This window comes from Coffea arabica, chromosome 5e (genome assembly GCF_036785885.1).
Source record: "Coffea arabica cultivar ET-39 chromosome 5e, Coffea Arabica ET-39 HiFi, whole genome shotgun sequence".
NCBI lineage: Eukaryota > Viridiplantae > Streptophyta > Magnoliopsida > Gentianales > Rubiaceae > Coffea > Coffea arabica.
Genome location: NC_092318.1, coordinates 49400284 through 49424045, shown reverse-complemented (window position 1 = coordinate 49424045; position 23762 = coordinate 49400284). Strand labels below are relative to the sequence as shown.

The 23762-nt window shown below is 36.1% G+C and overlaps 6 protein-coding genes across 6 annotated transcripts; all 6 read right to left on the bottom strand.

The window, feature by feature from the left end:
• Window positions 1-981: 981 nt before the first annotated feature.
• LOC140007087 (xyloglucan endotransglucosylase protein 1-like) lies at window positions 982-2144 on the bottom strand. The gene is made up of 3 exons (XM_072049799.1): window positions 1982-2144; window positions 1665-1860; window positions 982-1294 (listed from the first exon to the last, which is right to left on the bottom strand). Exons 1-3 carry the CDS (start codon window positions 2142-2144, stop codon window positions 982-984), a joined length of 672 nt encoding a protein of 223 aa, XP_071905900.1.
• Window positions 2145-3104: 960 nt separating this feature from the next.
• LOC113688015 (xyloglucan endotransglucosylase protein 1) lies at window positions 3105-4446 on the bottom strand. The gene is made up of 3 exons (XM_027205588.2): window positions 4074-4446; window positions 3765-3958; window positions 3105-3645 (listed from the first exon to the last, which is right to left on the bottom strand). The coding sequence occupies exons 1-3, from the start codon at window positions 4353-4355 to the stop codon at window positions 3243-3245; spliced, it is 879 nt and encodes a 292-aa protein (XP_027061389.1). The 5' UTR covers window positions 4356-4446; the 3' UTR covers window positions 3105-3242.
• A 1699-nt stretch (window positions 4447-6145) lies between these two features.
• LOC113688017 (xyloglucan endotransglucosylase protein 1-like) lies at window positions 6146-7513 on the bottom strand. The gene is made up of 3 exons (XM_027205590.2): window positions 7167-7513; window positions 6856-7049; window positions 6146-6728 (listed from the first exon to the last, which is right to left on the bottom strand). The coding sequence occupies exons 1-3, from the start codon at window positions 7503-7505 to the stop codon at window positions 6326-6328; spliced, it is 936 nt and encodes a 311-aa protein (XP_027061391.2). The 5' UTR covers window positions 7506-7513; the 3' UTR covers window positions 6146-6325.
• A 1580-nt stretch (window positions 7514-9093) lies between these two features.
• Window positions 9094-10652, bottom strand: LOC140006659 (xyloglucan endotransglucosylase protein 1-like). Its single transcript, XM_072048963.1, has 3 exons — window positions 10304-10652; window positions 9866-10059; window positions 9094-9736 (listed from the first exon to the last, which is right to left on the bottom strand). Exons 1-3 carry the CDS (start codon window positions 10583-10585, stop codon window positions 9334-9336), a joined length of 879 nt encoding a protein of 292 aa, XP_071905064.1. The 5' UTR covers window positions 10586-10652; the 3' UTR covers window positions 9094-9333.
• A 3640-nt stretch (window positions 10653-14292) lies between these two features.
• Window positions 14293-15620, bottom strand: LOC140006658 (xyloglucan endotransglucosylase protein 1-like). The gene is made up of 3 exons (XM_072048962.1): window positions 15289-15620; window positions 14981-15174; window positions 14293-14832 (listed from the first exon to the last, which is right to left on the bottom strand). The coding sequence occupies exons 1-3, from the start codon at window positions 15568-15570 to the stop codon at window positions 14430-14432; spliced, it is 879 nt and encodes a 292-aa protein (XP_071905063.1). The 5' UTR covers window positions 15571-15620; the 3' UTR covers window positions 14293-14429.
• Window positions 15621-19832: 4212 nt separating this feature from the next.
• On the bottom strand, window positions 19833-21111 carry LOC140006321 (xyloglucan endotransglucosylase/hydrolase protein 22-like). The gene is made up of 3 exons (XM_072048145.1): window positions 20784-21111; window positions 20475-20668; window positions 19833-20377 (listed from the first exon to the last, which is right to left on the bottom strand). The coding sequence occupies exons 1-3, from the start codon at window positions 21051-21053 to the stop codon at window positions 19966-19968; spliced, it is 876 nt and encodes a 291-aa protein (XP_071904246.1). The 5' UTR covers window positions 21054-21111; the 3' UTR covers window positions 19833-19965.
• Between the last annotated feature and the right edge of the window lie 2651 nt (window positions 21112-23762).

The window sequence follows — 23762 nt, the reverse complement described above, 5'->3', positions numbered from 1 at the left end:
ATTAATTAGCACCTTAAGTGTGTCTAAATATGGTAATATTCATTTGGGTTGTTGTAAATGGATAGACCAATTATGGTTTAATGTGCAATTGAACAAAGCGTTACTGAACTTAGCCCAGAAAGTGTATGTGATTGCTCAGAGTAAATTTCTAGTGAACTGCAGCTAAAACTTGATGGCTTTTAAGACATGCTTCACTTTTGCAAAATTTTCAGCTTTTAGTAGTACTGATCGTGGGCAAACGCTTTAACTTTCGTTAATCTTATGGATTGGTGCCTGTTTCTTTGTTCTTTAAGCTGCTAAATTTGTCTGTGGTCACTGGTGGGACTAGCCGACCGAGATCCATTTCTGCAATTCAGAATCTTTTCCATTTCTTTCTTTTAGATCTCACCTTTCCTGCCGGCCCAGTTGATTTCTTGGCTCCTAGTAGTAGTAGCTGCTGTCCAAAAACTAAAAACAAAATTGTTCTCCTTTACCACCTGAGCAACACTATTATATGATGATTCGTCTGTTCTGCCTTTGTCCAAAAGCTTTTAAGCTAAATTGTAACATTAGACTATTAGTGTCAGGTGACTCAGTGAGCTACCTGCCAACTTGCATACTTAGGTTCAGGTTCTAATTTGGCTTTGGATTCCACATTGAAAATTAATTGATCAACCTGCAAGAACTTAGAAGATTGCCAATTGGTGATTATTGCCTTCACCCTAAGCTTCTTTTTTGTGTTACTGGTGAGACTATCATGTCTTATCTGATGACTTGAAAAAGTAAAAATAATGACTAAAGTTACCACTTTAATTGTACTATCTTGTTTACAGGATTGAATATAATGAATTAGCTTTTCATGCACGTATTATTGTATTATCGTATTATCTTGTTTAGTGCAAGGTAGTCTTAGGATCTTGGACGTCTGCATTCAGCAGGTAGACCTTGAGGAAACCGCCTCCAGTCAGAGCAGTAGTTGTAGATTCTACACTTCTTTTGCACCTATCTACGCCTTCTTCTGCCAAAGGCATCAAGTTTTTGTGTTTGCCATGCTTGTGTGTTGCAAGAATTGGGCCATGTTGAAATAGATGATGAATCAGATGGTGACTGAATACAAGCATTTGCATTGAAATTCTTGTAGGATGTAAAGAGAGGAGCTTTTGTCCAATCTGTTTTCACTCGTCCTCCTTGTGTTGCCCAATCATCAGCATTCCACAAGCTACGGTAGACTCTCATAGGTTGGCTCATTGGGAATGGAGTCCCAACTGCTTCATTATTGTTGAGTACTCCGATAGGATGGTTTTCCACCAAAAATCTGTAATACACAAATATATAGTTTTAAATACATTATGCGCTGACGATTCCAAACTATTGAATAGGTGTGGAAGGATATTGTGGGATCAAACCACAGATAAATTGTTCTTCTTTGTTCCTTTTGCCTTGAGCATAAACATTGGTGTGAAGTGTATATGGCTCTCCAGATGAGTTGCCTAAGAATTCAAAGTCAATTTCATCATGGGTAGATCCTTGAGAAGATAACTGTACGTGATAAAAAGGATGTATTAGCATGCTAGAACATCAAATGTTTGGGGACAATAGGGAAATGATTGTAAGGATGTATTATTAATAATGTTGTCACAGTGCCGGCTGAGTTACCTGGAACGAGCTTGATTTGCATGTCAAACCTTCCAAAGAGATACTCATTCTCGGACTGGAAACCAAAGCCAGAGTAATTGTTTAGTGACAGCGTGAGAAGTTGGCCACCATTTTGCATATGGACTGGATGGTTGCCAAAATTAATATCAACATCTTGGTAAAAGTTTGCAGCTGAAGCTGCCATGAGAGTACTCAGGGCACTGGAGATTAGTAGCAATGCTATAGCTGTAGAGTGGGAAAAGAAAGATATTTTCAGGTAAAGAAGCTAAACAGATGCACGTTCAGTTACTTTATGGTGGACGAGACTGGGAATTGAAGCCTTTAAATATCAGTGTCATTAGACCACCATCCATCAGCCTTGTTTCGTAGGAAACATCCCAGAGAGAGGAAGAAAAGAGCCGGTACAGACACTGAGGAGCTGAGCTGCGATTGCATGGTTTTGAAGTTGACAAACACTGTTTAGATGAAACTGAAGTGAAGGAAGTAGAATAGATTGACCCACAGTCCATGGTTTCAAATAAGCCTTCCCTTATTGAGCCTCTTGTCTTGGGAGCTGAAGAGCGTGTATTTGCTTACTCACTTGCTGATTTAGTGCCTTGACATTAGGATCCATGCACAATTGCCATCCTTTTGACTTTCTACATTAAACTAGACTGATCTAATACACATGAGACGCTGGAAACTTCCTTTGATCATAGTAATATGATATGCTTACTTCATAGAAACATCTTGAATTCCCCGCCCCTGAGCAACAACTTACCTAGGTCACACTCTATTTTCTCCCCCGGTTGAGCATTGTAGCAATATTAATTAAAATTTGCTTGTATTTACATTTTTTCATTCTGGCCACGTTGCGAGAACCATACGTGCCTGCAGCTTATTTTATTTAGCAGCTCTCGATGCTTGGATTCTACCTTTTACTTGAAATAACTTTTCTACGTTTTCCATTTCATTCTACGCAGTATTGTGAAAAGAACTCTAGGATACTACATATTTTATTGCTTATTAATTTTCTCAGTTCATGCATCTATGAACTGTGCTCTATCTGTGTTTGATCCGGGTAGATTTAGATTGAGTTTTGAAAACTAAGGTTATTTGTAGCTCGTCTTCTTTTAAGGGTCAATCTTTACAACTCTCAAGAAAAACACTCTCGCCTGTCCCAATTTAAGTCTTTTTTTTTTTCAGAAAACAGAAGAAACCGTATGGACAGCAGTGGTGAAATAGCTTAGGCTGGTCAAATCTCAAAACCAATTGGACAGCAGCGGTGAAATATTGAAAATTGTTTGTCCCAACTTGAATATGTTGAATAAATGTGAATAGAAGGGGTTTAAAATTTAACACTTTGGATTTCAAAGTGGTGTATAATCGGCAGCATGAGAATCAGCACTCTGGTTGATTTGAAGTAAACTTAAGCTTGCCAAACTGCCAGAATCTATTACCAAAGCAATGGATAAAAGTGTAACTTGTGCTTGCAAGAATAACATATTCCATTTTATTTGATACCATGTGTTACAAAAGAATAATGAATTTTTTCTACCCTGGGCTAAATTTACAAAATGAATAAAGAATTTTGAACTGATGTTTACAAAGGAAGACTTTTGAGAAAGCTAGAACCTAGAACCCTTGCATTCCGATGGAAAACCTTGTGGAAACCTGGAAGCATCATTGCAGTAGTTATAGATCATGTATTTATGTTGAACCCATCTGATTCTGTTGCGGCCATTAGCATCAAGTCCTTGGGTTTGCCATGCCTGATCATTGCTCAATGAATTTGTGGAACCGCAGGCTGACGATCCAGGTATCTTAACACATCCATTTGCATTGAAGTTTCTGTAAGAAACAGTGAATGGGGCAAGTGTCCAATCAGTCTTAACACGGCCGCCTTGTGTAGCCCAGTCATCTGCATTCCACAAGCTGCAATAGACTCTCATGGCCTGGTTCTTTGGGTAAGGTACTCCATTTGATTCTTGATTGTTGAATACTCTTATTGGTATGTTGTCCACCAAGAATCTGGTTTAAATAAATTTCCAGAGAAAAATTAGTTACGTCGTAGAAAAACTTCTAAGCTGCAAGGTGTAAAGGAAGAGAAGTGAAATGAATAAGACAACGAATTGATGAAAAGGGCTTACATGATCCTTTGAGGATTCCAAACAATTGAATAGGTGTGGAAGGATGTTGTGGGATCAAACCACAGGCGAAACTGTTGTTCTCTGCCACCTTTTCCCTGAGCATAAACATTGGTGTGGATTGTATAAGGCTGTCCAGAAGAATTGCCCAAGAACTCAAAATCAATCTCATCATGTGCTGATCCTTGAGATGATAACTGTCAAAAAGAAAAGAGTTTCTTGGTTAGACATTGGGGAGTCCATACAATGCAGTTTCATGAGAAACTGAAAATATGTCAAAATTTAGCAAATTTGGAATATTTTTGGACTTACATAAAAGGTCGTGACTGTGCCAGCAGAGTTGCCAGGTATAAGCTTGAGCTGCACATCAAATCGCCCGAATAAATACTCATTCTTGGACTGAAATCCAGAACCAGATAACTTGTCTAAGGACAACGTAAGAAGTTGGCCACCCTCAAGAATCTGAAACCGTTGATCCCCAAAATTCTGGTCGACATCTTGGTAAAAGTTACCAGCGGAGGCAGCCAGCAGAAGTGAGGCAATTAGAGAGAAATGTAGCAGGAATGAAGCTTTAGACGATGTAAGGGGAAACATTTTCACTCGGGATCAGGAAAAGCTTGCAGTAGCCTTGGTAGGATGTTTGAAGGAAAGAAGAGAAAATGATTTCTGGTTTGCAATGGTTGGGTTCTAGCGCAACGAAGGCTTTATATAGTTGTTGGTTACCTAATACAAAGGTCACATGATAGCTAGCTAGCTCCTGAGGAAGTATCCTAGAAAGGGAGAGAAAGTGAGAAACCACCCACAGGCCACAACTGTAAATCAGATGGCACAAAAGTAGCAGAGTTGGCAATTGCAGTGTTGATTTATTCTGTAGTAGTAGTTGTAAAGAAGATACAACAACGGAATAACGCGTTGCCAAGCATGGAGTATGGACCATGGCCATGGGGGGAGCTAACTTTGATGTGAAAGCTTCCGCGTTCATGCCTAACAGCCAGAGTAGACCTTCCTTATAAATTTAAAAAAAAATAAAAAAAAAATAAAAGAAAGGTGATACACCGGCTAACAAAGCCATATTCTTGCCATGGCTTATTACTTAACATTAATTTAATAAAATAAATGGGTTCTTCTGTTTGTGCCCTAGCCCTTAGGGCACGTGCAAAAAAAAATGGGTCCAAGTGTTAGTTGTTTAGAAAAATTTAAAATTTCTCGGCTAAAGTTTACTAAATTCATATAAAATTGTCCAATGTCATGGTGGAAATTCGTATTTATACCAAATGGTCCACACCAAAAACTTATATGTAGTTAGCATTTTTATGATTGGCACTATTTAATTTACAGTAGTTCTCACATGTACTGTTTATTTTGTTTGGATCGAGAAATTTGATAAATGATTTGAAATTCATTCTTTTTTTTTTTTTTTGTCTACACAGGGGTGTCCGGGTCAATTCTTACGGGGCCCGACTAATCCCCTGTGGCCCGACCAGTGGCCCCAGCCCAGCCCAAGCACGGTATGTGCGCGGAGGAATCCAGCAGAGCAGAGACTCAATAGGTGTTGGAGTTCATTCAAATCGTTCTAATTGTTTGGATCGCTCAATAGGTGTTGGAGTTCATAATACACCAACAATTAAAATGATTGATAACTTGCAGAATCAAAAACTTCCTAAATAATGTAAACAACTAGAGGGATTTCACATCTTTCCTCAAATGCCTCAATGAAAACTTGTATATAATTATACTGCATCAAAAAGAAAAAAAAAGGAAATATTTTAACTTTGTTATACACAAAAAGTCAAAGAAATAAATTCGTTCTACACCCTTTTGCAGCACTGCAAGTAATATTTTTAATTCGGGACCAGTTTTTTTTTTTTTTTTAGCTTAATTAGCCCAGCCTAATTTTTCAAACATAGTTTTGATCACTTTTTATCAAAGTTCTGAGAGTGATAAACGATTCTCAATTGGAAAACGATTGTCAAGTAAATTGGTCAAACTAACAAAAGTAGCCAGATTTAACTAGACTTATTAATATCTTTTGCTACTTCAAAAGGGCCTAAAAGGATAAATAAAACTGCTAAACTGGCAGATTAACCGACGTTTTGACAACGTCATCGGATTAAAAAAAAAACTCAATTTGCATGAAACCTCTCTATAAATATGCCCCTTTGTAGATATATTGTAAAATTATGTTCTTTTTTGATCAAATGCTTGTGGAAAAATTTCTTGTATTTCTTTTTTAGTTATAAGGCTAGGGACATCTCAGAAGATTAAGCACATTCTTAAAACTCAAAATGTTTGTCCAAAAATTTGAATATATTCAGATTATGCTTAAATGAAGTCTTAAAGACTTATTTTGGGGTGTATGACTGTCACAAGAAAAATACTCGAACTAGAAAATAAAATGGAATCTATTTCAACTTTTATTCAAACAATGTTACACGCAATCAAAATTTATTTTCATTCCACAAATTACAAAGAATAAAGAATTTCACAACATCTGTTGAAATTTTACAAAACGAATAAAGAATTCCATTTTTGATGTTTACAAAGAAAAACAATCTTCCAGCAATCTAGAACCTAGAGCCCCTGCATTCACTAGGAAAGCCTTGTGGAAACCTGGTAGCATCACTACAATAGTTATAGATCATGAATTTCTGTTGAACCCATCGAATCCTGTTTCTCCCCTTGGCATCAAGCCCTTGAGATTGCCATGCCTGATCATTGTTCAATGAATTTGTGGAACCACAGGCTGATGATCCAGGCACATTAACACATCCATTCGCGTTGAAGTTTCTGTAAGAAACAGTGAATGGGGCAAGTGCCCAATCAGTCTTAACACGGCCGCCTTGTGTAGCCCAGTCATCTGCATTCCACAAGCTGCAGTAGACTCTCATGGCCTGGTTCTTGGGGTATGGTACTCCATTTGACTCTTGATTGTTGAATACTCTTATTGGTATGTTGTCCACCAAGAATCTGATTTAAGCAAATTTCCAGAAAACAATTAGTTACGTAGTGGAAAAACTTCGAAGCTGCAAGATATATATATATATAAAAGAGAAGTAAAATGAATAAGATGATGAATATGATAAAAAGGGCTTACATGATCCTTTGCGAATTCCAAACGATTGAATAGGTGTGGAAGGATGTTGTGGGATCAAACCACAGGCGAAACTGTTGTTCCCTGCCACCATTTCCTTGAGCATAAACATTGGTGTGAATGGTATAAGGCTGTCCAGAAGAGTTCCCCAAAAACTCAAAATCAATCTCATCATGTCCTGGTCCTTGGGATGATAACTGCACGAAAGGGTACAATTCTTCATTAGCGAAGTGCAAAAGATGGTGCAGTTTTGCGGGAAAATTGAAAAAACATACATCCCCAAGTTACCAAATATTTAAGATTTTCGGACTTACATAGAATGTGGTCACAGTGCCAGCAGAGTTGCCAGGTATAAGCTTAAGTTGCATATCGAATGTTCCGAATAGAAACTCATTCTTGGACTGAAATCCAGAGCCTGAAGATTTGTCCAAGGACAATGTTAGAAGTTGGCCACCCTCAAGAATTTTAAACCGTTGATCGCCAAAGGTCTGGTCGACATCTTGGTAAAAGTTACTAGCAGAGGCAGCTAGTAAAAGTGATGCAATTACAGATATTTGCAGGGTGATTGAAGCTTTAAAGAAGGCAACGGAGATCATTTTTACTTGGCTAGGAAGTCTCAGAATTTCTGAAGAAAGAAGAGATTTGTCTTGCATGGGAGTGGGCTAATGAAGAAGGCTTTATATAGTCGATGGTTTCCTAGCACAAAAGTCATAATTCTTGTCCGTGTGCTCTCTCGAGGAAGTATCCTAGAAAGGTAAAACAAACAACTGCGAATAAGATGGCAAACGCAGCATAGGCTATAGCTGGCAAACGCTAGCGTTCATTACAGATGTATTATTAGTTGTACAAAGTTGATACCAGAAGTTGACATTGATTTAATTTGTCCTCAAAACCCAGTTCATGCTGGTGAAGATATATATTGAATGTGAGGTCTGTATCGGATTCTCAAGCTTCCTTCCGTCCTGTAAAGCGTCTTTCTTGAACCAGAAAAAAGAAAAAAAGGGACATGACTAGTTTTTGTTAAGTTCCAAGGGCTTTCCTAGCATGCTAATACTTACTTCAGCTAGTTCACCTATTCAAAGATCTTTAAATTTTTTTTCTTGGTTTCCCCAAGCATTTCTAGTTTTGTGGCTTTAAGAAAATTTTTTTTTTTTTCAATTGAGTTTGAACATGACCTGTGTTGGGAATGGGATTTTCCCCATTGACCTTACCATACGAATGAAGTGGTCAAAACTGCCAAACAATCCAGACCTGGAATTAATCAGCAACAGTGGCTGGTCAAGAAGACTACCAAACAAATCGAGATTTAGCGACATTAGAAATGGCCCAAGCTCTTGAATTGTATACGCTGGATGTAGGAGGGGAGGGGCTACTGAGGAGAAGTAAAATTCTCCCATTCTCATTCTACCACACTGTTAACTGACTGTTGGATGTTTTGACAATATCAGCACTCAACTCCTTTGAAAATTCTCCATAATGCTGCCCCTACTTTTAAGTTATGTAGTTGCCATCATCATCACTCAATTCTCATATTTGTGATTTGATTTTCATTTTTGACACAACATCTACCTTTTCTTGAAATTATAAGCCTGATGCCTAAAAACTTTCTGTTTTTCTTTGCTCAATTTTTAGCAGTGGAGTGATGGTATTTAATAAGTGAGGCGGGGGATTTAATAAGTGAATTGAATCCAAAACTTTTAATTCGTCGAACTATAACCTTAACCGTTAAGAATTTTTCGGTTTCTTTGGAACTTTATTCATTTAGGACCAAAGACATAACTTCTGGTTTGTTCTTCCGTTTTTAATATCTATATGTTTATTCAGCTTCTGCAAATAATAAAGTAAAGAAAACGTCAAGTTATTTAAACTTAGCTAGCTTGCAAATATTACTCTCTTGTTTTGAAAGCTTTAACTTTTAAAACGCTTAAACCTTTTAAAAACCATGTGATTGAGAGGCTTCCATGATTAGGCAAGCCATTAGAACCCCATGTATCAGCATTCTTGAAGATGAGATTCAATGGAACTTTTTGAGGGCTAAAGATAAAAGGGATACTATGCAATGTGATGAAAAACTGATGCTTGAACATTTTGTTTACAAGAAAGATTTTATTCATGTTCAGACTTGAATAATTGCAGACAAAAAATAAGAAAGACTCGAAAGATTTTATTCATGTTCAGACTCGAACAATTTGTAAGAAAGATTTTATCCATGTTCACACTTGAATAATTGCAGACAAAAAATAAGAAAGACTCGCAAGATTTTATTCATGTTCAGACTCGAACAATTTGTAAGAAAGATTTTATTCATGTTCACACTTGTTTCGACTTTTACTCAAAAAATAATTATCTAATCAACATTTTTTTTTTCTCATTCTACAAGTTACAAAGAATAAAGAATTTCACAAAATCTGTTGAAAATTTACAAAACGAATAAAGAATTCCACTTCTAATGTTTACACAGAAAAACAACCTTCGAGCAATCTAGAACCTAGAGCCCCTGCATTCAGTGGGAAAGCCCTGTGGAAACCTGGTAGCATCACTACAATAATTATAGATCATGAATTTCTGCTGAACCCATCGAATCCTGTTTCTCCCCTTAGCATCAAGCCCTTGAGATTGCCATGCCTGATCATTGTTCAATGAATTTGTGGAACCGCAGGCTGATGATCCAGGTACCTTAACACATCCATTTGCATTGAAGTTTCTGTAAGACACAGTGAATGGGGCAAACGTCCAATCAGTCTTAACAAGGCCGCCTTGTGTAGCCCAGTCATCTGCATTCCACAAGCTGCAGTAGACTCTCATGGCCTGGTTCTTGGGGTATGGTACTCCATTTGATTCTTGATTGTTGAATACTCTTATTGGTATGCTATCCACCAAGAATCTGATTAAAATAAAAATTCCACAAACTCATTTAATAATTATAAAGAAAAAAACTGCTAAGCAACAAGATTTTTTTTTTCAAGCAGAGCAGTGAATTGAATAAGATGATGAAATGATGGAAAGGGCTTACATGATCCTTTGAGGATTCCAAACAATTGAATAGGTGTGGAAGGATGTTGTGGGATCGAACCACAGGCGAAACCGTTGTTCCCTGCCACCTTTTCCTTGAGCATAAACGTTGGTGTGGACTGTGTAAGGCTGTCCAGAAGAGTTTCCCAAGAACTCAAAATCAATCTCATCATGTCCTTGTCCTTGGGATGATAACTGCACAAGAAGTTACAATCCCTCATGAGCTTTTTTTTTTTTTTTTGTCAAACTATAAATCTAATCCCAGAACAGTCCTCAAAAGCCGGCAACTCTTGAGGGTGTCCCGAGGACTTATAACCCAACCCAAACCCAACCCCAACCACAATCCCTCATGAGCTGAGTACCAAAGATGGTGCAATTTTGTGTGAAAATGGAAAAAACAATCCTAAGTTACTAAAAAATGGAAAATTTTCGGACTTACATAAAATGTGGCCACGGTACCAGCAGAGTTGCCTGGTATAAGCTTTAGTTGCATGTCGAATCTTCCAAACAAATACTCATTCTTGGACTGAAATCCAGACCCTGAAGTTTTGTCCAAGGACAACGTGAGAAGTTGGCCACCCTCAAGAATTTTAAACCTCTGATCCCCAAAAGTCTGGGCGACATCTTGATAAAAATTACCAGCATAGGCAGCTAGTAGAAATGATGCAATTATGGTAAACTGCAGGAGGAATGAAGCTTTAAAGAAGGCAAGGGAGATCATTTTTACTCGGACAAGAAAAGTGGAGAGCTTCAGAAGAAAGGAGAGATTTTTGCGTATTCAGTTTGCTATGCTTGGGAGTAGACAAATGGAGGCTTTATATAGATGATGGCTGCTTAAATTCTTGTCCGTGTGCTCTCGAAGAAGTATCCTAGAAAAGTAAAATAAACAACTGTAAGTCTGATGGCAAACGTAGTATTTAGCTGGCAAAAGTTAGCGTTCATTACAGAATAATCAATTATGAAGTTGGCACAGCCAAGACCGCGTTGCTGCGCTTGGAGAGCTAAACTTTTAATTTCAAAGCTCCTTTCAATTATTATTCGCTTTCATGCCAAGGAGTAAAGCTTCAAAAAATTTATTGATGGTGACAGAAAACGTCTAACAAAGACCATTTTTGCCATTCCTTTTATTTTCTTTTTTCTTAATCTAGGTGTCATCATCGTCACTAATAATAATATTCAGGTGAAAAATACATTGCAATAATTATTTTTAATTTATAAAAGTTCGAATGATTTTGACTACGACCATTATTGCGAATCAGGCATGCACAGCAACGGAATAACGCGTCGCCGAGTATGGAGTATGGACCATGGGAAGAGCTAACTTTGATGTGAAAGCCTCTGGGTTCATGCCTAACATCCAGGAGAGCAGTCCTTCCCCATAAAAATAAAATAAAATAAAATAAAACAAAATAAAATAGAGGTGACACGCCGTCTAACAAAGCCATATTCTTGCCATGGCTTATTACTTTACATTAATTTAATAAAATAAATGGTTCTTCTATTTGTGCCCTTAGAGCACGTGCAAAAAAAAGAAAAAATGGGTCCAAGTGTTAGTTGTCTAGAAAATTTTAAAATTTTTTGGCAAGTTTCCTAAATTTAGGGATAATGTTTAAAATTTGAAGTTCTTTCATTTATTATATTTTGTGTGCTTATCCTGTGCCTTAAGGGTCCGTTTAGTTCATGGGATGATACAAGATTGGATTAATTATCCTGTGTTATCTCATGTTTGATTGCATTTTATACATGGTATGACACATCCTTCCTAACCGAAATAATCCTTATTCATGGGATAAAATAATCCCATTTTGGGGGGGGGGGGTAGTATTAGTTCTTCCGGAATAACTAACAGATAGGATGATAAAATTTTAAACTAGTTTATGCTTACAAAAAATACAAATTTATACTCTTATAATTATGTAATCTTACTCTCACACGATAGTATAATACAAATGGACTAATTTGCCCCTACTAATTAATTTTAAAATTTTTTTGACTAATTTGTTCCTACTACCAACATAACAATATTTGGACTAATTTTCCCTTATGAATGATTCAAATTCATACTCGCTATTATATAACTATATTCTCACGTATTATTAATATGATAATAAATGGGCTAATTAGCCCATACTAATTATATTAAATTTTTTTGACTAATTTGACCCTATTCATGATTTTAAAATTTTTGAATAATTTACCCATATTATTTAATTTAAATTTTTGACTAATGTGCCATACTAACATCATAATAGAGGGAATATATTGCCCTTGGACTAAATTACCCTTACTAAACTTATTTTCTAAACCAAATTCTACACAAATACATACCCTTATCAATTGGGTTTACGAATGAGGACTTCTTTTTTTTTTTTTTGGTTGCCCGCCCCGTATCTGAAGTTTTGCCCCGACTAATCCGGACCTGACCTGCGTCGCGCACCTGGCTATGGTGGGTGAGTCTTCTAACAGGGGTGTCTGCGTACACTAGGACTCGAACACGAGACCTGCTTAAGCGAATCCGAGCCACTTACCACTCGGACCAACCCTTGTTGGTACGAATGAGGACTTCAATAAGTTCAAACTCGGTCTAAAGAAAAGTCTTCTATATTAGCTTGAGTTCGACTCATTTAAAGCTCTTAAATGGGTTAGGTTTTAATCGATTTAACCCTAACTTAGTCAAAACTATGCCTATTATTTAATTGGATTTCAAATTTAGGTTCAAAAACTTGGTCAAAATCTATTTTTAAGGGATCGAATGGGTTGAGTTTGAGTGAATGCAAATTTTTATATATCAAAACCCTTGATTTGCTTTATAATTCTGAAGTTTCAAACTACTCTATTTTAATAAAAGTTATAAATATTAAATCTTTTATTAAATTATTTTATTAAAAATAATCTACAAATTAAGGGATGTTTTGGTCATTAAAATAGTAATTCTATCTCATCCAATCTCCCATCAAACACAAGATAGGATTATTTTCCACCATATCCCATCCAATCCAGAATTAACCAAATACCAGATAATTGAAATTATTTATCTGAGGATGACTCAACTCAGGATTAATAATCTAAGAATGAGTCATCCCATCTCATCTGGTTCGTGAACCAAACGGACCCTAAGGGTACAGAACATGAAAATCCTTAATAAAGTTCTCCAATGTCATGGCAGAAATTCGTATTTATACCATACGGTCCATACCAAAAAGTATATGTAGTTAGCTTTCTTATGATTGGCACTGTTTAATTTACAGTAGTTCTCACTTATTATGTACATTTTTTTAGCATGTTTATGGTGTGTATTTTGCGAGATACTACATATACTGTGGTTTTGTTTGGATTGAGGAATTTGATAAAGGATTTGAAATTTATCTAAATCGCTCTAGTTGTTCGGATCGTTTAATAGGTATTTGAGTTTATAATACACCAACTATTAAAATAATTGATAATTTACAAAATCAAATACCTCCAAAATAATGTAAACAGCTAGAGGGATTTCACATCTTTCCTCAAATGCCTCAATCAAAAGTTTTATATAATTATACTGCATCAAAAAGAAAAAAAAGAAATATTTTAACTCTCCTATACACAAACAGCCAAAGAAATAAATTCATTCTACCCCATTTTGCAGCACTGCAAGTAATGGGTTTGTTTGGATTGCTTCATATTTCCCCAATTTTATTTGCTTACATCATCTTTACAATTTCCAATACACCTTTTTATCTTCCCAATATCTTTTTATCTCACATACATCACATCACAAAAAGTGCTACAGTAAAAATATCCCAAATAATCCCAAATAACTTACAATCCCAATATTTTTAATTCAAGAACAGTTTTTTTTTTTTCAGCTTAATTAGCCCAGCCTAATTTTTCAAACTAAGTTTTGACCACTTTTTATCAAGTTCTGAGAGAGATAAACGATTCTTAGCTTCCCAATTGGAAAACGATTGTCAAGTAAATTAGTCAAACCGACCAAAGTAGCCAGATTTAACTTGACTTATTAATATCTTTTGCTACATCAAAAGGGCCAAAAAGGATAAGTAAAAACTGCTAATCTGGCAGATTAACCAATGTTTTGACAACGTCATCAGATTAAAAACTCAATTTGCACGAAATTTCTCTATGAACTATGCCCTATGCCCCTTAGTAGATATATTGCAAAAATTATGTTCTTTTTTTATCAAATGCTTGTGGAGAAATTTCTTGTATTTCTCTTTTATTTACAAATTCAAGGCTAGGGATATTTCAGCTGATTAAGCACATTCTTAAAACTCAAAATGTTTGTCCAAAAATTTGAATATATTCAGATTATGCATACATGAAGTCTTAAAGACTTATTTTAGGGTGTATGACTGTCAAAAGAAAAATTATTGATGTTCAGCCGAACTAGAAAATAAAATGGAATCTATTTCAACTTTTACTCGAACAATGTAACGCGTAATCAAAATTCATTTTCATTCCACAAATTACAAAGAATAAAGAATTTCACAATATCTGTCTAAAATTTACAAAACGAATAAAGAATTTCACTTTTGATGTTTACAAAGAAAAGACAATCTTCCAGCAATCTAGAACCCAGAGCCCCTGCATTCAGTAGGAAAGCCTTGTGGAAACCTAGTAGCATCACTACAATAGTTATAGATCATGAATTTCTGCTGAACCCATCGAATCCTGTTTCTTCCCTTAGCATCAAGCCCTTGAGATTGCCACGCCTGATCATTGTTCAGCGAATTTGTGGAACCACAGGCTGATGATCCAGGCACCTTAACACATCCATTTGCATTGAAGTTTCTGTAAGAAACAGTGAATGGGGCAAGCGTCCAATCAGTCTTAACAAGGCCGCCTTGTGTAGCCCAGTCATCTGCATTCCACAAGCTGCAGTAGACTCTCATGGCCTGGTTCTTGGGGTATGGTACTCCATTTGATTCTTGATTGTTGAAGACTCTTATTGGTATGTTATCCACCAAGAATCTGATTAAAAGAAAAAATCCCAGAAACTCATTTAATAATAATAAAGAAAAAAAGCTGCTAAGCAACAAGATTTTTGTCTCTCTTTGTTTTTTTTTTCCAGGCAGAGCAGTGAATTGAATAAGATGATGAATTGATGAAAAGGGCTTACATGATCCTTTGAGGATTCCAAACAATTGAATAGGTGTGGAAGGATGTTGTGGGATCGAACCACAGGCGAAACCGTTGTTCCCTGCCACCTTTTCCTTGAGCATAAACGTTGGTGTGGACTGTGTAAGGCTGTCCAGAAGAGTTTCCCAAGAACTCAAAATCGATCTCATCATGTCCTTGTCCTTGGGACGATAACTGCACAAGAAGGTACAATCCCTCATGAGCTGAGTACCAAAGATGGTGCAATTTTGTGTGAAAATGGAAAAAACAATCCTAAGTTACTGAAAAATGGAAAATTTTCGGACTTACATAAAATGTGGCCACGGTACCAGCAGAGTTGCCTGGTATAAGCTTAAGTTGCATGTCGAATCTTCCAAACAAATACTCATTCTTGGACTGAAATCCAGACCCTGAAGTTTTGTCTAAGGACAGCGTGAGAAGTTGGCCACCCTCGAGAATCTTAAACCTCTGATCCCCAAAAGTCTGGGCAACATCTTGATAAAAATTACCAGCATAGGCAGCTAATAGAAATGATGCAATTATGGTAAACTGCAGGAGGAATGAAGCTTTAAAGAAGGCAAGGGAGATCATTTTTACTCGGACACGAAAAGTGGAGAGCTTCAGAAGAAAGGAGAGGTTTTTGCGTATTCAGTTTGCTATGCTTGGGAGTAGACAAATGAAGGCTTTATATAGTTGATGGCTGCTTCCTAGTACGAAAGTCAAAATTCTTGTCCGTGTGCTGTCGAAGAGGTATCCTAGAAAGGCAAATAAACAACTGTAAGTCAGACGGCAAACGTAGTATTTACTATTTAGCTGGCAAACGTTAGCGTTCACTCCAGAATAATCAATTATAAAGTTGATGCAACCAAGAACGCGTTGCTGCGCGTGGAGTAAAGAAGCTTTAAAAAATTTATTGATGGTGACAGAGACCGCCAGTTTAGCAAAGACTATTTTTGCCATTCCTTCCATTTTTTTTCTTAATCTCTACTAGTAGAGTCATCATCGTTACTGTTAATATCAATGGTACATGGAAAATATATTGCGATAATTTCTTTTCGATGCGTAAAAGTTTGGAAGGTTTCGCCTCCAATCACCACTATGGGTTAGATCGGTACCATAAGTTATTTATAAATATTTTTACAAACTGCACGGCAACATAGCCCTTACGTTAGTAGTGATAACTTTTCTTATCTAATTGAAATTGATTTAATTCATCCTCAAGATCCGATTCATCTGGTGAAGATATTGAATATGGACTCTGTATTGGATTGTCAAGCCTCCTCCTGTCTTGTAAAGCGTCTTCGTTGAACCAAAAAAAAAAATTGGAGCAAAGACATTATTGATTTAATTCAGTTCACCAGATTTTGGTAAGTTCCAAGGAGTTTCTTGGCATTCTTATACATAATGCAGCTAGTTCACCTATTCAAAGATTTTATTTCATCATTTTTTTTTTGTTGGTTTCCCCAAGTATTTCTAGTTTTGTGTCTTTAAGAAATTCTTCTTGATTGAGTTTGAACATGACCAATATTGGAAAATGCACATTATCCCCACTGGCCATACGCAAATGATTTTCAATTGAGGTGGTCAAAACGGCAGAACAATCCAGCTCTGAAATCGCCAGACGTTGGCTGGTCAAATAAAAGACCTAAGTAACAATCGAGATTTAACAGCATTAGAAGTGCCTAAAGCTCTTGGATTTTAGGCTGGATTCTGCCAGACAGTAACTGACTGTTGGATGTTTTGACAATCTGAGCACTCAACTCCTTTGGAAATTCTCCATAATGCTGCCCCTACTTTTAAGTTATAGTTGCCATCCAAACTTGGAAGTGGTGGCAGTAGTGGTAATGGTCGGTGCCCAATGTTCATCAAAATTTGACTAATATTGGCTCTCAATTCTAATATTGTGGATAGATGATTTTCATTTGCGACACAACATCTGCCTTTTCTTGAAATTATCATATATTTGATGTTAGGAAACTTTTATGTTTTTAACAGGTGAGATGTAGGATTTTAAGAAGCGGGATAAAAGAAGGAGAGAATTAAATTTAAAACCTTTAATTTCTGAAGTTTCAACCTAAGTCATAAGGGATTTTTTATTTCTTCAAAACTGCAAGTTGTTTTCATGTATGACCAACGATCATAACTTGTGATGCTTTATAATAACTTTTGGATTTTTCTTTCGTTTTTAATCTCTATATTCATTCAGCCTCTGCAAATAATAAAGCAAAGAAAACGTCAAGTTATTTAAACTCAGCCTAGCTTGCAAATACTACTCTCTTGTTTTAAAAGCTTTATTTTTGTTTTTGTTTTTAATTTTTTGTGTGTAGTTTAAGCAGAACATTTTAATGTACTATACTGATTTGTGTGCGTAAATGGGCTCGAGACTTCGGGCTCCATTTAATCTTAGTCCAGTTGTGAAGTTCAACTCAGTGTTAATTCAAGTCCAACTTTTTGCATATCGATTACAAAATTACTTGATGGCCTAAATGTGGTAAGTCTTGCAAGCGTCCTGTTATGAGGGACAACAATCAATTCTTGATTTTGATTTGGCTGACAAACCGAGTCAACCGAGCCATACATTAAAAGTGTATTTAGAAGTAAAAAAGCTTAAGTTTTAAGACTTGATCATGACACAGAAATTGTAAAAAACGCTTAAACCGTTTTTGAGACCATGTGGTTTGAGAAAAAATGTCGTGCTTTCATGGCTTATTACTAGCTGAGGCTTCCATGATTAGGCAAGCCAATAGAAGTTAGAATCCCAAATTTCAGCATTCTTGAAGATGCGACTCTTGAGAGCTTTTTCTGAGAACTAGAGATAAAATGGGATAGCATGCAATGCAATGAAGAATTTTTGCTTGAAGTTTTGTTAGGGATGACCTTTCCCTTTAGGAAGTATTCTAGATGTAGACAAGCTTACGAGTTGACAATTATAGTTTACTAAAGATTATTGATGGCAGAATGTGCAAATGCTTACAGGTAAAGTTTCAAATTTCAGAAACACCTAAATCCAATTGCTTTGCATGTCTAAGCAAGCATTGTGGAAACTGGAAAATGATATTTAGCACCTGCAATTTTGATTACGAAAACAGCAAGCAAATTTTGTATATAATCTGAAGGTGCTAGTTGTTTCTCTTATCTGAAAAGGAAGAAGGGTATAATTTCATTGAAGTTGTAATAGGCCTTGAGTAAACTTTTCCATTCTACAATCGGTTGCGTATATCCTCAAGTTGTTAGCTTGAGTGGATGATGACCCAAAAATGAATGAATTTTTTGCTAGTTACTCTTCATTCCGCTAATAGGTGTCTCATTCTTTGCCTTATTTAATCCTCTTTATCACCATTTTTGGCTGGCTTCAACCACTTCATTTTTATTTTTGTGTGATTCTTGAAAATTCATGAAGTTCAAAATGGAGTTGAGTTTGAGTGCACCTAACCTTTAAGAAGTACAACTTACAAAGTACTGTATCTTTAGCTAATATACCCAAAAAAATATTCATGTGACCTGAGGGAAGATCTAATACAAGGTTACTGCAGTTGAGTTGATTAGACTGCATATCTGTCAATTTGTTTAACAAGATTGCTAACAAAATTCTCAAAGGGATCTTCTATTATTCCAAACGGTATGAATTTATCAATATTGGTTTGTTTTTTCACATCTAAGGATTTCAAACAAACATACCTAGAATATCTGCCAACCCTTAAAGAACAAGAAATCGAGAATTAATATCGGACTATTCATCTATCACGGGGCGATTCAGATGTCACAGATGACAAGGAACCTAGACCACATCCATCTGGATATTTACTCATTTAGGTACTTTAAGGTTTTCACTAAAAACGTTAGAAATCTGTGCCTTCAGTCATGTAGTAGTGTATATGCTAAAAATCATTTTCCAACCTTGACAACTTTGCATTAGTAGATAAAACATTCCTAATTGGGGCGTGTTTTTCTACATCTGGGGTTGACGGGTAGTTATCAACCAACTTCTGCTGCAAAATTCAAGCTTCAAATGTGACAAATTTTCGGGTTCAGTTGATAGCATCAGTAGTTTGCCAGGTGCAATTTTGGTACATATTTTTTCACTTCTTCCCACAAAACATGCTGTCTGGTGTTTTATCCAAAAGATGGTCATATATGTGGACTAATGTTCAAAGCCTAGAATTTATAGATGACAAGTGGGAATTTTAGAATTATGATTATGATTATTCTATTGAAAGTGAAACTGGAAAGGATTTTGTTGATTTTGTTCATCGGTTCTTGCTTCAGCACAATGCTCGATCAATCGACAAGTTCTGTCTTTGAGCTTGGCCATAAATACATGAACATGATATCCAATCTGGGGTTCTGATGCCAATCTAAACCAATAAATCTTCAAGTTCAGCTTTAGCTTTGTATCAGTTGTTTTGCCGCCTAGATTTTATACTTGCAAGAAATTTGTGGTTCTCAAATTGAGTGGTCCGTTTCTGATCAAAGTTCCTGGCTCCGTTTGCCTTCCCATTCCCAAGACCCTATCGCTCGGTTGCGTTATCTATGAGAATGATGAATCTGCTTCAAAACTGATTTCTGCCTGTTTATTGCTAGAATGTGTCGAGAGCCATAGGTTTAGTATGGTGCTGCTAATCTTTGACTACGTGAAGTTAGAAAATAGAAATGCCAGAGAGTTCTAGTTTTCCTTGTTTGTTTTACTTCTCCCAGAAAGAGTGTTTTGAACTCCTGAACAAATATAGCCTATTTTGTAATGAAATATCTCAAGGCTTGTGAAGCGTTCTCCTTCTGAAGCATCTTAAGGTTTGCCTTTTAATTGTTAGGATATGTTCTTGCCAAGGAATTGATATGCCTATCGTTACATGGGAGGTCTCAAAAGTACTTGTCCGATTATAGTGCTTCTTTGATTCCAGTTCTTGAAAAGAATAATGAATAGCATATGAGTTTTGTACAAAGTGAATAAAAAACTTGATTTCAAACAGGGAACTGCCATTTGAGGTCCTAAAGAAACCTTGAACGCCTACATTCTGCAGGAAAACGTCCATTAAACCTTGTGGAATCATTGCAATAATCATAGATCATGAACTTGGATTGGACCCATCGCATTCTGTTTCTTCCCTTAGCATCAAGTCCTTGAGTTTGCCATGCTTGTGTATTGATAGAATCAGGGGATCTGGAAGCACATGATGAACCGGTTGATGCTGACCATACACAAGCATCAGGGTTGAAGTTTCTATAAGAGGCCAAAAAAGGGGCTAGTGTCCAATCTGTTTTGATCCGTCCACCTTGTGTTGCCCAATCATCTGCATTCCATAAGCTGCAGTAAACCTTCATGGGCTGGTTCTTTGGGAATGGAATGCCAGCTCCTTCATCGTTGTTGAATACTCTGATGGGACTACCATCTACCAAGAAACTGCAAACATCCAGAGATAATGGAAATATATCAGGAACTACTGAAATGGTTGCTTATTTTGGCTGATTAGAAATAATTCAAGGAGACTGTAACTTACATAATCCTCCGGGGGTTCCAAACTATAGAGTAAGTGTGGAAGGCTGCTGTTGGATCGAACCAGAGACGGAATTGTTGTTCCCTGTTTCCTTTTCCTTGTGCATAAACATTGGTGTGAAGGGTATATGGTTGCCCAGATGCATTACCTAGGAACTCAAAATCAATCTCATCATGCCTTTCGCCTTGAGAAGATAACTGCATTGATAGCACAAAAAATTGTTTGTCAGAAAAGAGTTAAGAGACAGCAAAAACTCTTGATTTTCTGCTTATGAATTTGAAATACAAAAAGGAGAGCTTGTTTGACACTCACAAAGAATGTGGTGACTGTGCCAGCTGAATTCCCAGGTACAAGTCTGATTTGCATGTCGAATCTACCGAAGATATATTCATATTCGGATTCAAAACCAGAACCAGATAATTTGTCAAGAGACAGTGTGAGAAGCTGGCCTGATTTATCTATCTTAGCTCTTCCATCGCCAAAATTGATCTTGACATCCCTGTAGAAGTTACAAGCTGCTGAGGCTTCCAAGATGAAGGAAGCCATTAGTATGCAAAGTTTAAGCATTCCTGAAGGTGACATTTCCAGGTCTTTTGAGCGCTAAAGAAAAGTAGAAGGGATATGCAATTACTATGTAATTTGCACCGTGATGGACTGATGCTTGAGGTTTTCTTAGGGATGCCTTTATATAGGTAGGGTTTCGAAGAATTGCTCGCTGACTTTTACGTTTAGGAAGCATCCAACAAGTTTATGAGTTGGCAATAATAGTTTAGTGAGAAAAAGAGAGGATGGAGCGTGCAAACCCGTGCAGGTGAGATTTCGGTTTTCAGAAGGCTCAAAATCCAGTGCTTTACGCTCCCAAGCACTCTATGTGGAAACTGGAGACAGCTATGTAACACCTGAAATTTTGGAGTTCTTTATTGCTCTTTCAGATCTATACCAGCAAAGTCTGTTTGATCTGAAGGCTACAAGCTTGTTGCATCCTTGAAGGGCATCTTTTTGATTCCCCAACATGTTGATTTGAGCAAGACTTCTACATTGTACGCTTGGTTGTCTTGAGTTTTTCTAACTTGCAAGTCTGGACATTTGCCTTTCTCTTACTCTCCTTTATCACCATTCTGGCCGACCATTTTAAAGTTCAACGCCAAAATAGAAGCTCCTAGGATCTAAAGTTGTAATTTAATACTCCTAAACATTGATTTGCAATTCAATTCGTAAATACCATTATTTGCAAATGATTAACTTAATTCTTGGGAAAAAAAAAATCCATTCTAATTCTTGGCCACGAGGCTATGCTAGTACTACAAATTTATCTTGTTAACTATAGAACAGGGCGATACACGATTCCTTAAGTGGAAGCAATTTGCATGTCTTGTTACCTTAAGTGGTATTCCTTTAGGAAAAATTAACCAGACAATAGAGGAATGATTTTCAATCCTGAGAGAACTTCAGACCTTAAATTGTGATATGTTCAGACAGCTCAATTTGGTTTTGCTCTCATTTTAACGACTCCCCGAGATAATCTAGTTGGTGAATAGTTTAACTTCAGACCTTCCTCAGTAGTATTCATCTGAAAATGTTCTGCATAAGCTTCTAAAAAAAAAAGAAGGAAATGTTCTGCATATGCAAACACACTCTTGTGTTTAACAAACTAAACTTGCAATGCTGGCTGCTGCTTCCTACCATCTATCTCCTGGACATTTCCTTTCTAGTAAGGTCAACTACGCGGGCCCCATATACCGGTCCCATACAAAAGGTTTCTGAGATTTTTTGTTTCCGAGGTTCTTTTTTTTTTTATTAACTGGATTAAAATTCATAAAAAATCTCATTTACTTAGTTAATAGTTATTGGATCTCAATAAAACAAAAAAGAACTAAAATGTAATGTTTATGAAGGAGAAATAGTCATAATTATTAAACCCGACCCAATAAAGAACTTGGCAGAGGGACTGGATCAATGGGTCTGGTTGAATCGGTGAATATTAATTTCATATTTATAAATATAAAATAATAATTTTAATATACATAAAATATATAATAAAGAGTTTTTAGATACTAATTATTATACTTAAAAAGATATATGATAAATATTTAGATATTAATAGAAGATTTAACTTCATTTTATCGTACTTTTAAATAAATAAATAATATAGTCAAGTATAAAACAAAATTTATATCGCTTATTTTTTAAAATATAGCATTACTTTTTCATTATTTTATGTTTTGTTTAAAAACAAAGTAATTTTCTAACTAATCAAATATTGTCAGTTTAAAAGTTAAAAGGACTAATTGTATGATAAAAAAATAAAAAAATTTATTAAAAAAATATTTAGTTATCAAATAAAAACTAAGCAAGTGGTAAAGTTTTATATACATATTTAAATGAAGATCCAATGTACAAAACTTATCAAACGCATATATACATTTTGTTTAAAAAAAAAAGACCCACAATTATTAGGAAAAAAAGGTAAACCGGGTCAATTGAAAAATTGGACGGGCTCCTAGTCGAACCACTGGATCAAATGAATTTATCTGGATTTGACGCCAATTGCTTGTCCGATTAAACTAGAGACCCAGTCCGATCTGATGCCCGGATCATCGGGGCCGACCAATTCAATTGTGTGGGTCGGATCGGGTTTAATAACTATGAAAATAACAACATAATAAAAAGTGGAACATAGTGTGGCACAGAAAATGAGACAGAAGATTAGTTGTGGTTTTAACTGGTGGGTTGCATTATGTTTTGTCCTTTCTTTTTGTTTGTCATTTTTTGGCTTCACTGCAGATAATACAATTTATGGGTTAAAATTGTCATCTTTTTGTAGAATTTTCCAGTTTTGGGTCAGTTTAACTCAGTACGGGGAGAAGAATCATAGGCTTTGGTCGGTTGTCAGAATAAAAATGCAAAATTGGCTAAATTTTGATGAATTTGGAAAAGTCATCGATACAAATATTCAAGAGAAGAAGATAATTCTGCAAAAAGTAACCATACACTATCATTCCATTATTGACATGCATAGTCTGCTCTCTGAAGTTGAAATTTGTGAATTCACCATTCTACCCATTGAGCATAGATGCTTATCTGCATTGCTGAGATTTTTGTTAACGAGTTCGACTTGCAAGTTGCAACTCTAGGATGTTCTTACATGGGGCACCAAATAATTTGGTGTTCCTCGGGATTTTTCGAAGTCGCATTGCACTTGAAAGGACAAAACTTTATCAACCATGGATCTTAACCGCCGTGTTTAAATTTTTCTGAAAATCAATACTCCCAAAAAGAAAAAAAATCAAA

Excerpts from the sequence above, each read along its gene's own strand:
- LOC140007087 (XM_072049799.1), bottom strand. The coding sequence starts at position 2,144 with ATGGACTGTGGGTCAATCTATTCTACTTCCTTCACTTCAGTTTCATCT. Across the intron at positions 1,861-1,981 it reads CGAAACAAGGCTGATGGATG|CTATAGCATTGCTACTAATC; the intron begins GTGGTCTAATGA and ends CCCACTCTACAG. Across the intron at positions 1,295-1,664 it reads AATGAGTATCTCTTTGGAAG|ATTTTTGGTGGAAAACCATC; the intron begins GTTTGACATGCA and ends TGTGTATTACAG.
- LOC140006321 (XM_072048145.1), bottom strand. The coding sequence starts at position 21,053 with ATGTCACCTTCAGGAATGCTTAAACTTTGCATACTAATGGCTTCCTTC. Across the intron at positions 20,669-20,783 it reads GCACAGTCACCACATTCTTT|TTATCTTCTCAAGGCGAAAG; the intron begins GTGAGTGTCAAA and ends CTATCAATGCAG. Across the intron at positions 20,378-20,474 it reads TGGAACCCCCGGAGGATTAT|TTTCTTGGTAGATGGTAGTC; the intron begins GTAAGTTACAGT and ends GGATGTTTGCAG.
- LOC140006658 (XM_072048962.1), bottom strand. The coding sequence starts at position 15,570 with ATGATCTCCCTTGCCTTCTTTAAAGCTTCATTCCTCCTGCAGTTTACC. Across the intron at positions 15,175-15,288 it reads GTACCGTGGCCACATTTTAT|TTATCGTCCCAAGGACAAGG; the intron begins GTAAGTCCGAAA and ends CTTCTTGTGCAG. Across the intron at positions 14,833-14,980 it reads TGGAATCCTCAAAGGATCAT|ATTCTTGGTGGATAACATAC; the intron begins GTAAGCCCTTTT and ends TCTTTTAATCAG.
- LOC113688015 (XM_027205588.2), bottom strand. The coding sequence starts at position 4,355 with ATGTTTCCCCTTACATCGTCTAAAGCTTCATTCCTGCTACATTTCTCT. Across the intron at positions 3,959-4,073 it reads GCACAGTCACGACCTTTTAT|TTATCATCTCAAGGATCAGC; the intron begins GTAAGTCCAAAA and ends TCTTTTTGACAG. Across the intron at positions 3,646-3,764 it reads TGGAATCCTCAAAGGATCAT|ATTCTTGGTGGACAACATAC; the intron begins GTAAGCCCTTTT and ends TATTTAAACCAG.
- LOC140006659 (XM_072048963.1), bottom strand. The coding sequence starts at position 10,585 with ATGATCTCCCTTGCCTTCTTTAAAGCTTCATTCCTCCTGCAGTTTACC. Across the intron at positions 10,060-10,303 it reads GTACCGTGGCCACATTTTAT|TTATCATCCCAAGGACAAGG; the intron begins GTAAGTCCGAAA and ends CTTCTTGTGCAG. Across the intron at positions 9,737-9,865 it reads TGGAATCCTCAAAGGATCAT|ATTCTTGGTGGATAGCATAC; the intron begins GTAAGCCCTTTC and ends TATTTTAATCAG.
- LOC113688017 (XM_027205590.2), bottom strand. The coding sequence starts at position 7,505 with ATGCAAGACAAATCTCTTCTTTCTTCAGAAATTCTGAGACTTCCTAGC. Across the intron at positions 7,050-7,166 it reads GCACTGTGACCACATTCTAT|TTATCATCCCAAGGACCAGG; the intron begins GTAAGTCCGAAA and ends CCTTTCGTGCAG. Across the intron at positions 6,729-6,855 it reads TGGAATTCGCAAAGGATCAT|ATTCTTGGTGGACAACATAC; the intron begins GTAAGCCCTTTT and ends TGCTTAAATCAG.